Source organism: Ovis aries, chromosome 1 (genome assembly GCF_016772045.2).
Source record: "Ovis aries strain OAR_USU_Benz2616 breed Rambouillet chromosome 1, ARS-UI_Ramb_v3.0, whole genome shotgun sequence".
In the NCBI taxonomy this organism is placed as follows: Eukaryota; Metazoa; Chordata; class Mammalia; order Artiodactyla; family Bovidae; genus Ovis; species Ovis aries.
In genome coordinates this window covers 192,428,911-192,444,517 of record NC_056054.1, presented here as the reverse complement: position 1 = coordinate 192,444,517, position 15,607 = coordinate 192,428,911, and the positions used below count along the sequence as shown (strand labels likewise).

Sequence of the window (15,607 nt, the reverse complement as noted above, 5' to 3'; positions counted from 1 at the left end):
AGCCTGGTGGGCTGCCCTCTATGGGGTCCCACAGAGTCGAACACGACTGACGCGACTTAGCAGCAGCATACCTGTGCATTAAAAAAAAATCAAATGGTGCATAATTTAATAGATTGTAAGTCTTTTTTCTCTCATTTTTAAACTGTAGTCGATTTTCATCTGTACTTTAAAACATTTTATTTGGCTTTATATTTTGTGTATATTTATATGGGTATAGCAAATTTGGGGAGATTTTTTAAAACTTTGAATAATTATACAAACCAAAAGTACTCTTCAGTCAGTGTCACCTTTCACACTGATATTGAATACTTAAGAAGAATTTTGTTTGTACTTTTGTTCTTCACATTTTATCCCTTACTTGTTCCTTTGTTAAATTATGTTTTGCTTAAGGGCAGAGATAGTAAATATTTTTATTTTAAAACCCTTTGAACTGGAAGGTTACTATGTAAGAACTAACAGAAAACTATATCAACAAAGAAAATAAATACACATGCGTTTTAGAGATGTCAACAAATTAAAAGCAGGATTAACATACAGACAGCAAACTTAGTTTTTATGACACATTATTCAAAAAATAATTTTTCTGCTAAACAGAATATGTTGGAAGTCTCTAAACCCATTCACTACCCATGTTGAGAAATTCTCTAGAAAGACTCACAAGGCTCAGCACCTCATACCTATGGCTAAGATTTATTTATATGTAATAAGTCAGGATCCATAGTCAGATTATAAGGCTGTTTCTCTAGAGGAATACATCTTTAGATTTCCTTCTACTGTCTTCCTCCCAAGAGGGGCCCACAGAGCACTGTTTTCACCTAGCAGTGAAAATGTAGCAATAAGTGTTCAGTTTTTCTGCCCAGGGAAGCCGATTATTTGGGCTTCACCACAGTTATTTATTGGTGGTTGTTCACATAGACACCTTCTATCCAGTACATGCCAAATTTCCAAGCTCCCAGAAGAAAAACAGGTGTTCAGCATAAAGTTCATTGTCTCTGCAAAGTCTTGCCAAGAGTAAACACCCCTTTCAGGTAGGGAATGGTGAGAATGGTCCCAAAATCAATTTCTCAAATGCCAACTAAGACTCTTCTAGCCATAGCAGCCTTGGGCCTGATATAGTAACCCTTTTCTCTACATAAGGCAATAAGATAAATTCCATTTTCTTAAGATTTTGTTTTACTTTATCATATTTGAAAAACACTGTAAAATGTTTAGTAATATTCTTTGTAGCTAATTAGTTTAATTCTGAAATTTAAAATATGTTCCAGAATGGCTTTTAAACTTACTTGTTATTCCTTTGTTGAGTTCTGATCATTAAATACTAGCTATGAGTTGATGAATAAAATTAAGAAAACTTGCAGCTATTGCAATATCCCCCCCCCCCCGCCACCATCTGCTGTCAAAATGCTTCCTAAAATTAAATAGTTAATTGAACAGGTAATGCATATACATTGTATAAAATTCAATATATACCACAGTATATCCAATGAACGAGAATCTTTCTTCACCCCTACTCCTAGTCTTCTAGTTCCTCGTGCCTAAGGCATAAAATGTTAGTGTGTGTGTGTGTGTGTGTGTGTCAGTTCAGTTCAGTCGCTCAGTTGTGTCCGACTCTTTGCGACCCCATGAATCTCAGGACGCCAGGCCTCCCTGTCCATCACCAACTCCCGGAGTTCACTCAGATTCACGTCCATCGGGTCAATGCTGCCATCCAGCCATCTCATCCTCTGCCATCTCCTTCTCCTCCTGCCCCCAATTCCTCCCAGCATCAGAGTCTTTTCCAATGACTCAACTGTTCACATGAGGTGGCCATAGTACTGGAGTTTCAGCTTTAGCATCATTCCTTCCAAAGAAATCCCAGGGCTGATCTCCTTCAGAATGGACTGGTTGGATCTCCTTGCAGTCCAAGGGACTCTCAAGAGTCTTCTCCAACACCACAGTTCAAAAGCATCAATTCTTTGGTGCTCAGCCTTCTTCACAGTCCAAGTCTCACATCCATACATGACTACTGGAAAAACCATAGCCTTGACTAGACGGACCTTAGTCGGCAAAGTAATGTCTCTGCTTTTGAATATGTTATCTAGGTTGGTCATAACTTTTTTTCCAAGAAGTAAGCGTCTTTTAATTTCATGGCTGCAGTCACCATCTGCAGTGATTTTGGAGCCCCCAAAAATAAAGTCTGACACTGTTTCCACTGTTTTCCCCATCTATTTCCCATGAAGTGATGGGACCGGATGCCATGATCTTTGTTTTCTGAATGTTGAGCTTTGAGCCAACTTTTTCACTCTCCTCTTTCACTTTCATCAAGAGGCTTTTGAGTTCCTCTTCACTTTCCGCCATAAGGGTGGTGTCATCTGCATATCTGAGGTTATTGATATTTCTCCCAGCAATCTTGATTCCAGCTTGTGCTTCTTCCAGCCCAGCGTTTCTCATGATGTACTCTGCATACAAGTTAAATAAGCAGGGTGACAATATATAGCCTTGACGTACTCCTTTTTCTGTCTGGAACCAATATGTTGTTCCAAGTCCAGTTCTAACTGTTGCTTCCTGACCTGCATACAGATTTCTCAAGAGACGGGTCAGGTCGTCTGGTATTCCCATCTCTTTCAGAATTTTCCAGAGTTTACTGTGATCCACACAGTCAAAGGCTTTGGCATAGTCAATAAAGCAGAAATAGATGTTTTTCTGGAACTCTCTTGCTTTTTCCATGATCCAGCAGTGTATAGCATATATATTAAAAGAACATGTATATATATATCCTTTTATAAATATTTTGTGCATAAATAAGGATATATGTGTTTTCAAACTTTTCCCATACAGAAACCAATGCCCCACTGATAATTTTTGTATAGATGTTTTGTGTATATATACAATTATATAATCTGAATATATTTGTATACATAGATTCTCAAAGGGTGTGTCAATTTTTAGATTTGATCATTATTGCCAAATTATACTTTCTAGCATTATGATTCAATAAAAATTATTAATGTTTTTACCCCATACTGTCACTAGCATGGTGTGTTAATAAATTTTTTGATCCTTTGTTAGCATAATGCTTGTTACCATAAAGTATATTAACTCATTGTTTCAACTTGAATGTATATCTCAATTCTTATCAGCTTTTTCACCTTAAAATTTTTTCTTATGTTGAGACGTTTACATACCACGAAATCCACCCTTATAAAGTATACAATTCAGTGGTTTTAGTTTATTCACAGCATTGTGCCATCACCACCACTTTCAAATTCCATAACATTTTTATCACCTTGTAAGGAAACCCTGTACCCATTATCAGTCACTCCCATTTTGCCCTTACCTCTGCCCCTAACAATCATTAATCTACTTTCTGTCATTATGGCTTTGTCTTTTCTGGACTGTTCTTATAAATAGAATCATACATGTACACCTGAAACCAACACAACATTGTAAATCAACTATACTCCAATAAGAATTTTTAAAAAGGGAATCATACAGTAGTTTTTTGTGTCTGGCTTTCACTAGGAGTAGTACAGTGAAGGTTCACCTGTGTTGTAGCATGTGTTAGAACTTCATTCGTTTTTATGGCCGAATTATTTTTCATTATATGTATGTACTACGTTTTGTTTATTCATCCTTCTCTTGATGGTCTCTTGGGTCATTTCCACCTTTGGCTGTTGTAACTAGCACTGCATTGGCATGGGCATCCCCAGTGGATGAGAGGTAAAGAATCCACCCAGAATCCACCTGCCAATGCAGGAGATGTGGGTTCAGTCCACGGCTTGGGAAGATCCCTTGGAGAGACAAATGGCAACCCACTCTAGAATTCTTTACTGGGAAATCCCATGAACAGAGGAGCCTGGTGGGCTACAGTCCATGGGGTCCAGATAGTTGGACTTAACGACTAAACAATTGCAACAGACATTGCATACAGTATCTGGGAATTATTGTCATTTTATTAGTATTATGTCTCTTAGTCCATGAACGTATTGTTTATCCATTCCTTTACATCGTCAATTTTGTTCACAGCATTTTAAATTTTCAATGAATTTGTCTTACTCTTTTTAAATTAAATTTATTCCTAAGTATTTTATTCTTCTAATGTTATTATAAATGAAATTGTTTTCTTAATTTTATGTATGGATTTTTCATTGCTAGTGTTTAGGAATATCAGAGAAGGCAATGGCACCCCACTCTAGTACTCTTGCCTAGAAAATCCCACGGGTGGAGGAGCCTGGTAGGCTGCAGTTGATGGGGTCGCTAAGAGTCAGACATGACTAAGTGACTTCACTTTCACTTTTCACTTTCATGCATTGGAAAAGGAAATGGCCACTCCAGTGTTCTTGCCTGGAGAATCCCAGGGATGGGGGAGCCTGGTGGGCTGCTGTCTATGGGGTCACACAGAGTCAGACACGACTGAAGTGTCTTAGCAGCAGGAATATAATGGATTTGGGGGTATTAATCTATCCTGCAGTGTTACTGAACTCATAAATTAGTTCTGATTTTTGTTCTTATTGTAGATTCCTTTGGATTTTCTACATAAGGTCATGTAATATACAAACAAATATTTTCACTTCTTTCTATTCAATAAAGATGCCTTTTATTTATTTTTCTTGCCTAATTGCCATGGCTAAAACCACCATTAAAATGTTTCATAGAAATTGCAAGAGCTAACATTCTTATTTTGTTCCTGATCCTTGGGTGAAAGAAAACTTTCACTCTTGTACAATCAAGTATGATGTGTTAAACTCAGTGTTAAGTATTAATTGATACTATAATTTCATTGGCATTGGGTTTGATTCTCTCTCTGAAATCCTGTTCTTTTCCTAAATACTAAGATATTAAGCAAAAATTCTAGAGGTCTTCCTGGTTCTGATAATAAGCAGAAATGAAGAAATTTGTTGAAATAATTCCTAACTATTCCTTTGTATTTTCTGTAAAACCATAAGGAGTAAGGAAAAATTAGGACAATTCATTTAATTTTACTTTGGTAGCTTTCTTTACACAGGGCTTCTCTGGTGGCTCAGATGGTAAAGAATCTGCAGATGTGGGTTTTATCCCTGGGTCAGGAAGATCCCCTGGAGAATGGAATGACTAACCATTCCAGTTTCTTTTTTTTTTCTAATTGATAGATAATTGCTTTAGAGTATTGTCTTGGTTTCTGCCATACATCAACATAAATCCGCCCTTGGTATGCACATGTCCCCTCCCTCTTGAACCTCCCTGCACCTGCCACACCTCTAAGTTGTCCAGAGTACCTGTTTGAGCTCCTGGCATTATACAGCAAATTCCCACTGGCTATCTACTTTGCATATTATAATGTATGTGTTTCTATGCTACTCTGTCCATTCACCCTACCCGCCCTCTCTTTCGCCTGCCCTGGGTCCTGTTGTCTGTTCTCTATGTCTCTGTCTCCATTACTGCCCTGAAAATAGGTTCATCAGTACCATCTTCCTAGATTTCATATATATGTGTGTTAATATATGATATTTGTCTTTCTCTTTATATCTTACTTCACTCTGTATAATAGGCTCTAGGTTTATCCATCTCATTAGAACTAACTCAAATGTGGTGTTTTTGTGGCTGAGTAATATTCCTTTTTGCATTTCCCCCCCACCCCCAAGAAAAAGAAATGCAAAAAGGCAAAATGCTTTAGGAGGCCTTACAAATAGATGAGAAAAGAAGAGAAGTGAAAAGCAAAGGAGAAAAGGAAAGATATACCCATCTGAATGCAGAGTTCCAAAGAATACGAAGCAGAGATTTAAAAAATCCTTCCTAAGTGAACAATGCCACAAAGGTCCGTCTAGTCAAAGCTGTGGTTTTTCCAGTAGTCATGTATGGATGTGAGAGTTGGACTATAAAGAAAGCTGAGCACCGAAGAATTGAAGCTTTGAACTGTGGTGTTGTTGAAGACTCTTGAGAGTCCCTTGACAGCAAGGAAATCGAACCAGTCCATCCTAAAGGAAATCAGTCTTGAATATTCATTGGAAGGACTGATGTTAAAGCTGAAACTCCAATACTTTGGCCACCTCATGCGAAGAGTTGACTCAATTGAAAAGACCCTGATGCCGGAAAAGATTGAAGGCAGAAGGAGAAGGGGATGACAGAGGATCAGATGATTGGATGGCATCACTGACTCAATGGACATGAGTTTGAGTAAACTCCGGGAGTTGGTGATGTACTGGAAGGCCTGGCATGCTACAGTCCATGGGGTTGTAAGAGTCAGACATGACTGAGCAACTGAACTGAACTGAAGGAAACAATGCAAAGAAATAGAGGAAAACAATAGAATGGGAAAGACTAGAAATCTCGTCAAGAAAATCAGAGATACCAAGGGAACATTTCATGCAAAGATGGGTACAATAAAGGACAGAAATATAATGGATCTAATGGAAGCAGAAGATACTAAGAACAGGTGGCAAGAATATATAGAAGTACTATGCAAAAAGATCTTAATGACCCAGATAACCACGATGGTGTGATCACGCACCTAGAGCCAAACATCCTGGAGTGTGAGGTCAGGTGGGCCTTAGGAAGCATCACTATGAACAAAGCTAGTGAAGGTGATGGAATTCCAGTTGAGCTATTTCAAATCCTAAAAGATGATGCTGTGAAAGTGCCAGCAAATTTGAGAAACTCAGCAGTGGCCACAGGACTGGAAAAAGTCAGTTTTCATTCCAATCCCAAAGAAAGGCAATGCCATAGAATGTTCAAACTACCACACAGTTGCACTCATCTCACATTCTAGCAAAGTAATGCTCAAAATTCTCCATGCTGGCTTCAACAGTACTATTCAACAGTGAATAGTGAACTTCCAGACGTTCAAGCTGGATTTAGAAAAGGCAGAGGAACCAGAGATCAAATGGCCAGCATCCATTGGATCATCGAAAGAGCAAGAGAATTCCAGAAAAACCTATACTTTCGCTTCATTGACTACGCTAAAGCCTTTGACTGTGTGGATCACAACAAATTGTGGAAAATTCTTAAGAGATGGGAATACCAGACTACCTTACCTGCCTCCTGAGAAAGCTGTATGCAGGTAAGAAGCAACAATTAGAACTGGATATGAAACAAAGACTGGTTTCAAACTGGGAAAGGAGTACCTCAAGGCTGTATATTGTTACCTTGCTTATTTAAATTATGTGCAGAGTACATCACATGAAATGCTGGGCTGGATGAAGCACAAGGTGGAATCAAGATTGCCAGGAGAAATATCAAAAACCTCAGATATTGAGATGACACCACCTTTATGGCAGAAAGTGAAGAGGAACTGTAGAGCCTTGATGAAGGTGAAAGAGGAGTGTGAAAAAGTTGGCTGAAACGTCAACATTTAAAAAGCTAAGTTCATGGCATCTGGTTTTATCACTTCATGACAGATAGATGGGGAAACAATGGAAACACTGACAGACTTTTATTTTCTTGGGCTCCAGAATCACTGCAGATGGTGACTGCAGCCATGAAATTAAAAAGTGCTTGCTCCTTGGAAGACAAGTTGGCAGTTCTAGACAGCATATTAAAAAGCAGAGGCATCGCTTTGCCAACAAAGGTCCATATAGTCAGAGCTAGGTCTGTCTAGTCAAGGCTGTGGTTTTTCCAGTGGTCATGTATGGATGTGAGAGTTGACTATAAAGAAAGCTGAGCACAGAAGAATTGATGCTTTTGAACTGTGATGTTGGAGAAGACTCTTGAGAGTCCCTTGGACTTCAAGGTGGTCAAACCAGTCCCTCCTAAAGGAAATCAGTCATGGATATTCATTGGAAGAACTGATGCTGAAATTCCAATACTTTGGCCACCTGATGCAAAGGGCCAACTCATCGGAAAAGACCCTGATGCTAGAAAAGATTGAAAGCAAGAGGAGAAGGGGACGACGGAGGACGAGACGGTTGAATGGCATCACCAACTCAGTGGACATGATTTTGAGCAAGCTCCAGGAGATGGTGAAGGACAGGGAAGCCTGGTGGGCCGCAGTCCATGGGGTCCAAAGAGACGGACACAACCTAGTGACTGAACAACAACAGTAAATAATCCATTGTATGTATGTACCACAGCTTCTTTATTCATTCGTCTGTCAGTGTATATCTGGGTTGCTTCCATGTCCTAGCTGTTGTAAATAGTCCTGCAGTGAACACTGGGGTACATGTGTCTTTCAATTATGTTTTTTCAGGATATTTGTCCAGTAGTGGGATTGTTGGGTCATATAGTCCTTTTATTCCTAGATATTTAAGGAATCTCCATACTGTCCTCTATAGTGACTGCATCAATTTACAGTCACAACAGCAGTGCAAGAAGGTTCCCTTTTCTCCACACCCTTTCCAGAATTTATTGTTTATAGAATTTCTGATGGTGGTCATTCTGACCGGTGTGAGGATATATTTCATTGTAGCTTTGATTTGCATTGCTCTAATAATGAGTCATGTTGAGCATCTTTTCACTTGTCTGTTAGCATATTTGTATGTCGTCTTCGGAGAAAGGTCTGTTTAGGTCTTCTGGCTACTTTTTGATTGGGTTGTTTGTTTTTCTGGTGTTGAGCTGCATGAGCTATTTGTATATTTTGGAGATAAATCGTTTGTTAATTCTGTTTCAGTTTTTCGTGTATGTGTATGTTTCTTTGTTTTTGTTGTTGTTTGTCTGATTTTGTATTTACCAGTTGTCTTTTGTTTCTTGTTTTCATTTTTGTTTTTGTGTGTTTGTTTTAATCCTCTTTAATTCCATAACAAACAGCTAGTGGAATCTCAGTTCTTTGGCCACTCCAGTATTCCTGCCTAGAGAATTCCATGGACAGAGGAGCCTGGCTGGCTATAGTCCATGCAATGAAAGCTTCAGTTTTTCTGTACGTTTAATTAATAACTATATTATTTTAAAGTTGACCTAAATGGCTATTCTTTCTTTAGGAAAAATTCATGAGTAAATTCTTTCAGGGTTAATATTTTTTATTTATTAATGTTGAGTTTTCATTAGGAAGAACATTTTCTTCCTAGAACATTTTTATTTTTAGGTTCTTACCTTATGATGGTATGTACTTTTGAGATTTTTAATTGCCTTAGAATATGGGAGACCTGGGTTCGATCCCTGGGTTGGGAAGATCCCCTGGAGAAGGGAAAGGCTGTCCACTCCAGTATTTTGGCCTGGAGAATTCCATGGACTGTATAGTCTGTGGGGTTGCAAAGAGTCAGATGCAGCTGAACAACTTCCACAATCACAATCACACAGTGAGTTGTATGAATGTTGATAGGCAAAATCTTGAATTTTAATGTATTACTTTATAGTTTGAAAAGTATTACTGAAATGAACCTTAAATGATGGAGAAGTCTTCAGTTAGACTTCTTTGTATCTTTATTTGGAGAGTCTTAATATCTATTATGTATTAGATTTGTCTGTCCTGTTTGGATATATTAATGCAAGCTTTTTAGAAAATTTTAATCTTTAGGAATAAGGGGCCAAGGACATCTGTATTCTTTATGGCATATCATCTATAATTGAAGCAAATTATATTTTTCTAAAAAGCTAAAACAACTGAAATATTAAATAGTGAATGGTATTCAAATATACTAGCAAAAACCAGTGAAATATGAAATACCTAGCAATCAACTTGAAGCCGCATACTGTCTGGTGGCTTAGACAGTAGAGAATCTGTCTGCGATTTGGGTTTGATCCCTGGGTCAGGACGAATACCCGCTGGAGAAGGAAATTGCAACCCACTCCAGTATCCTTGCCTGGAGAATTCCATGGACAGAGAAGACTGGTGGTCTGCAGTCCATGGGGTCACAGAGAGTCAGACACAACAGGAAATGTATATAGTTTGTTGTAAGAAAGCTGTGAAACTTATTGATGGTATAGAGGAATACTTAAGTACAGAGCAGTTTTTGTTGCAGAACAGAAAGATAAAGTAGAGATCATTCTTTTTTCCAGATAAATCTGTAAATTTGGTATAGTGCCAATCATAGCACCAAAAAAGAGAATGTGTATTTGGAGTCGGGGGAGGAGAAAGGAAAGGGGGAAGGAGGAGAGATAAAAAGAGAATATGTGCATGTATTTTGGAAGGATATAGTTAGATTTAATGATTCACTTAGAGCTACATCTTCCAGAATTGCAAGCCACTAGCCACATGTTGGTATTTAAATTTATATTGATTAAAATTCAATGATATTTATAGTTTTCCTGCTGGCAGTAGTCACATTACAAGCACTCAGTAGTCACTTGTGGGTAAGTAACTGCTGTATTGGACCAGACAGATTATATTACACTTACATCATCACAGAAACTTCTCTTGGACAGTTTGTTATAGAAAAGTTAAAAACTCAAAAACAACCAAGTAAAAATTAAGAGCAATTTGGAGCGATTTCTCCACAGATAATAAAATATATTATAAAACAGCATTTTGGTAAAAGTGTAGTTCTTGTCCCCAATCATATTGAAAAGTGAAAGTCTCTCAGTCATGTCTGACTCTCTGCAACCCCATGGACTATACAGTCCTTGGAATTCTCCAGGCCAGAATACTGGAGTGGGTAACCAACCATACCCTTCTCCAGAGGATCATCTCAACCCAAGGATCAAACCCACGTCTCCCACATAGCAGGTGAATTCTTTACCAGCTGAGCCACCAGGGAAGCTGCAAATTATATTAGGTGAGTGGAACACAACTCACCTTGGTATATGTTATATAATCTGATTTTTTTCCTAGTCAAGTTGATTATAGATAAGTTGTTCTTAGTTATGACTTCATGAATTTTTTTCTGCTAAGATTTTTTTATAATTAGAAATTTACTGCCTATTCTTAAGTATCTTTAGAAATTTTGCCTTTTATCAAAATTATTTCCATAACTTCTTTACCAATTTACTTTTCTCTAATATCTCTCCTTTGTGTTCCACACTGCCATGGTTCTTTTTCTGGAAAACAGTTAAACCTACTTGATGCTCCAAAATTTCCAAGAATATTTTCCATTCATCAGGAAAACATTCACGATGTTTCACAATCAGGCCCCAATCCACTTCTCCAGCTTACAGCTTCATCCTTAATATAGAATCCCATTTTGTTACTAGGACTAAATTCTAAACCTAGAAAGTACTAGCAATGACAGTTCTCATGAAGTATTTTAAATCTATGCTTTTCTGTTTTTGAGGATGAGGAAAAAGACTCAAATATTTTGTCAGTAATATATTATTTTGTCTAAAGATTGATTTAATTTTATTTCTCTTCTCTAATTTTATTTCTTGTTTCCCTCTCACCTTGTCCTATTGAGAGTGATAAACCCATTAGCCAAGCATATTTTTCCTGTTGAAAGCCACATTTTGTAAAGACACTACGAAAAGAAAACTTATCACCCATTTTGTCATTTTCCTGGAAACCATATTGCTTTTGAAAATATTACACCATCGTTTTTTTGTTCTTTTACAGTAATGAAATGGTAATTTGTGGTTTTGATAATGTATTCATGGCATTTAGAAGCCCAGTTTGAATGTGTTTAATGATGTTGTTGTCTCATGAATTGAACCTGAATTAGGGGTTGCTTTCTTACAGTATGGTAAAGAAAAAAAAGTGGCTTACATAGATTTCATTTTTCTGTTGTTTCATTATTCTATTGCTGTATAACAAGCCACCGTGAAACACAGTGGCTTAAAAAATAATTATTTCTCATGATTTTCTGAATTAATTGGATAGTTTTGTTTCTCATGATCTTGTCTGGGGCATGGAAAAGACTGGAAGACCCAAAACAGCCTCATTGACCATGGCCAACAGTCAAATGCCAGTTGCTGGGTAGAAGTGCAGCTGGGGCTTTTGGCCAAAGGTCTTTGATGCTCCTTCATTTGAATCACCTCGTAGGGTCTTTGAGCTTCCTCACATTACAGCTTCTGAATTCTTAGAAGGTGCATTCTTTATAACAAGGCGGACACTACAAGGCATCACATGACCTAGATTCCAAAATCGCAGAGCATTATTTGTGCCACTCTCTTTTTAGCAGAAGTCATCTAGAACCTGCCTAGATCCAAGGGAAAGGGAAAGAGATAACATCTCTTGATGGTAGGGTGGTTTAATCATATTGCAGAAGAGCACTAAGGATGGAAGATGGGAGGCATCTAGAGATTCAGTTTATCACAATCCATATTTGATTTATGAGATTACTTTGCTCAGTTTCATATCACCAGAAAGATTATAGAGGTGAGAACTTGAAGGATATGTAAAGGACAGAGCAAATCATTTAAGTTTAATGGTATATAAGGCCCATGAAGAGGGGAGATACATGTTAGGAATGAAGTTGAGTCATGATTTGGGTCAGTTCATACAGAGCCTTGTATGAGAGTTTCAGAGAATTTTGGAGAAAGTATGTGATACATGGGTTCCAGGAAGATCCATCTGTGTAAAACACATTAGAATGATTTGAGCAGTGAAGAATAGTAATCTAAGAGTTGGAGTAGATTACATTTGCTGTAGCCCAGAAGGGATGAATAACAACTCGAGCCAAAGTGATAGAAATGAAAATGGAGAGGTGATGGTGTTCAGGAACAACTGAAGTATTTAAGTCAGTAGGAATTGGAAGCTAATTAGATGTGTGAATTAAAGCGAAGAAGAGGATCAAGAGTTCAGTAAGTATTAAAAGCTGAGTGTACCCGTTCTGTATTTGAAAGGCACAGTATCATAAATGTCATTAATCACGTTTGCACTGTTCCATTCCTTGAAAATCTTTCCCAAAATTATTAGAATCGAGCTATGTTATTTGATTACTATCACATTTAGCAGGCTTTCATTTAACAGGGCCTCTGTGACAGTCTGGAAGGTGGGATGGGGAGGGAGGTGGGAGGGAGGTTCGGAAGAGAAGGGACATGGGTCTACCTATGGCTGATTCTTGATGTATGACAAAAAACACAAAATTCTATAAAGCAGTTATCCTTCCATTTTAAAAAAAAAGTGGGAAAAAAAGAAATCATACAAAAATTGTCTTGTCATTTTAAATTTTACATTCTAAATTCCTGTGCTACTTTTTTCCCTACTAGGTTAATGGCACTGATGCAGATTATGAATATGAAGAAATCACACTTGAAAGGGTAAAAGCCTATTCATTATCTTAAGCTTTTATGAAAAGAAATCTGTTTCTTTAAAGAACTCTTTAAATATACTGCTCTTTCATATAGAATCTAAGGAAGATCATCTTTCAAAAGCAGAACCATGTAATAATATTAATTTCTTTAATAAGTCCACATATCATATAATTAGCTGTGGTATTTTCATGTTGCTTTTGAACATGTATGAACATGTTGCTTTCCTTTAAGAACTTTTTTTAAAAAATAAACTTTCATTTAAAATTTTTAGATTTGTAGAAAAGTAGTACAGAGAGTTTCCATTTACCCTAGACTCAGTTTCACCTATTTATTAACATCTTACATTACTAAAATACATTTGTTTCAACCAGTGAAGTAACACTGGATACGTTATTATCAATGAAAGTTTATACTTTATTTGAATTTCCTTACTTTGTTTTTCTCCTCCAGGATCCTATCTGGAATACCATATTACATTTAGTTATTATGTCTCCTTGTGCTCCTCTAGACTGACAATATCTCAAATTTTCTCAGTTCTTAATAGTTTTCATATAATGAAGTATTACTTCTTTTAAGTGAGTATTTTGTCTCTTGAGCTAGTAACTTGATCACTGTATCAGTTTTGTTTCCTAGAAAAATAATAACCATACGTTTACTGGAAAAGACCTTACTGAAAACTTTCTTATTATGCATTTCCCTAGTCAGAAAATAACTTACAGGTGCAATTCAGATGTAGGAAGATGAAGGAAATGTGGGTTCAATCCCTGGGTTGGGAAGATCTCCTGGAGAAGGGAATTGCAACCCACTCTAGTATTCTTGCCTGGAGAATCCCATGGACAGACTAGTCTGGTGGGCTACAGTCCATGGGGTCAAAAAGAGTCAGACACAACTAAGCTCAAGCATGCACACTCACAATTCACATATGTGAATTTTCTTGATATATTTTCCCCTTAAGAATATCTGCATTCAATTGATGCTATATTTTAGCAGTGCCACCTTGTCTGACCGTCATTTTTTGGAAAATGAGGTGCTTTACATAAGTGACTTTTCTAAATAACTGAATATCTGTATATTTAATGTTCGTAAAGGACTAGATTTATGTTTGTAGTCAGATAAACTGAGTGAAAATAGACCTCAGAGGGTCTTTTACATGTGTAATAGATTTTTTACTGCCTGTTTACCTGGATTTGGGCCACCTATTCAAGTGAGGTAGCTGACTGAGTCTTATAGGTAAACAATATTAATGTATTATGCACATTTTAATGTGGCATTTTGGTTTTTTCCCCCGCTTTATGGAGATTTCTTGACATAATCCTAACTTTTTACCTCATTCATGTTTTCATTTTTTCCTAGTACCTTTTAAATTCTTTTAGTCAGAACTGTATATTGTATTTTTCACTGATTAAAGGACTTGAATACCAGGAATTAGGGAGATATTGTTAAAGTGTACAAGCTTGGAACTAGATGATGAATAAGTCCAGACTTCTTATATGCACAGTGTAGTGAATATAGTCAACAATACTGTATGATATACTTCAGAATTGCAAGAGACTAGTTCTTAAATGTTCTCACCATAAAAAATAATGACAATTATGTGACCTCATAGAGGTGTTGGCTAAATAAAGCTAGTACATAAAGTAGTAATCTAAGCTAAATAAAGTGGTAATCATATTGTTCTATATAAATGTATCAAGTCAACATGTTGTATACCTTAAACCTACACAAAATTATTTGTAATTATATCTTGATTTTGTAAAGCAAATAAAAAAGAATACCTGAGTATCTTGGTGTCCCCATACAACCTTTTGATACTATTTACTACCACTTTAGTAACTCTTTGTTTAGACTGGAAAATTTATTTTGTTAAAATCGAATTTTAAGACTATGATAATTGAGTGGAATTTTAAGGTATTTTATACAGTTTAGTAATATATCCAGATATACCCACTTATTTGAGCCTACTGAAAACCAAAGTTAAATCATTCTTGAAAAAATAAATGTCTAATACCTTTGAGATCAGTTTTTCTTTGTGTACCAGTAGAGAACCGTTCCTTCAAAGAAAATATTATTCAAAAATCAGTACATAAAATGAATAAGAAGCAATGCTGCTTTGGCAAAATTAACTTTGCTGTCAAGAAAGCTTACCAATGTTAAATTCTCCAGTTAGACTTTCAGTATTTAAAAAATGCCTTTTGCTAGTCAGGTAGGTTTCTTGGTTAAACACCTCAAGGATGATGGCAATGTTATTTAGCTGATACAATTTGGTAATTTTAAAATAAGTTGATGGCAAAGTTAGCAGAAGCAAAGCCCCACCAAGTACCCTCTTCTTAAAAGGCTGAAATGATATATCAATATTACCTACTTGGAAGTAACAGCAGCACAAGGATCATTTAAGCGTTTTCCTCTTGGGATCAATTTGGCTTACCAAACATGAGCTGGATGCAGTCTCGGAGAAAGAGACCTAAATAGTGACACCTCTACAAGGATGAGCTATGCATACTTTTAAGAAAGAATTGTAGACTAAACTCTGAAAGTACTCGGTACCTCTTCAGCCTCATCTATTCAGCAGTAATACCCCTGAATTCAGAGAAAATAA

At 36.8% G+C, this 15,607-nt stretch overlaps 1 protein-coding gene across 23 annotated transcripts in view; it reads left to right on the top strand.

The window, feature by feature from the left end:
* DLG1 (discs large MAGUK scaffold protein 1) overlaps positions 1–15,607 on the top strand; it is a 267,124-nt gene that overhangs the window by 151,276 nt on the left and 100,241 nt on the right. For all 23 annotated transcript variants that reach the window (XM_060419292.1, XM_060419287.1, XM_060419286.1 and 20 more), the window contains one exon: positions 12,967–13,017. In XM_060419292.1, coding sequence (XP_060275275.1) covers positions 12,967–13,017 — 51 coding nt within the window. The remainder of the gene's footprint in view (positions 1–12,966; positions 13,018–15,607) is intronic.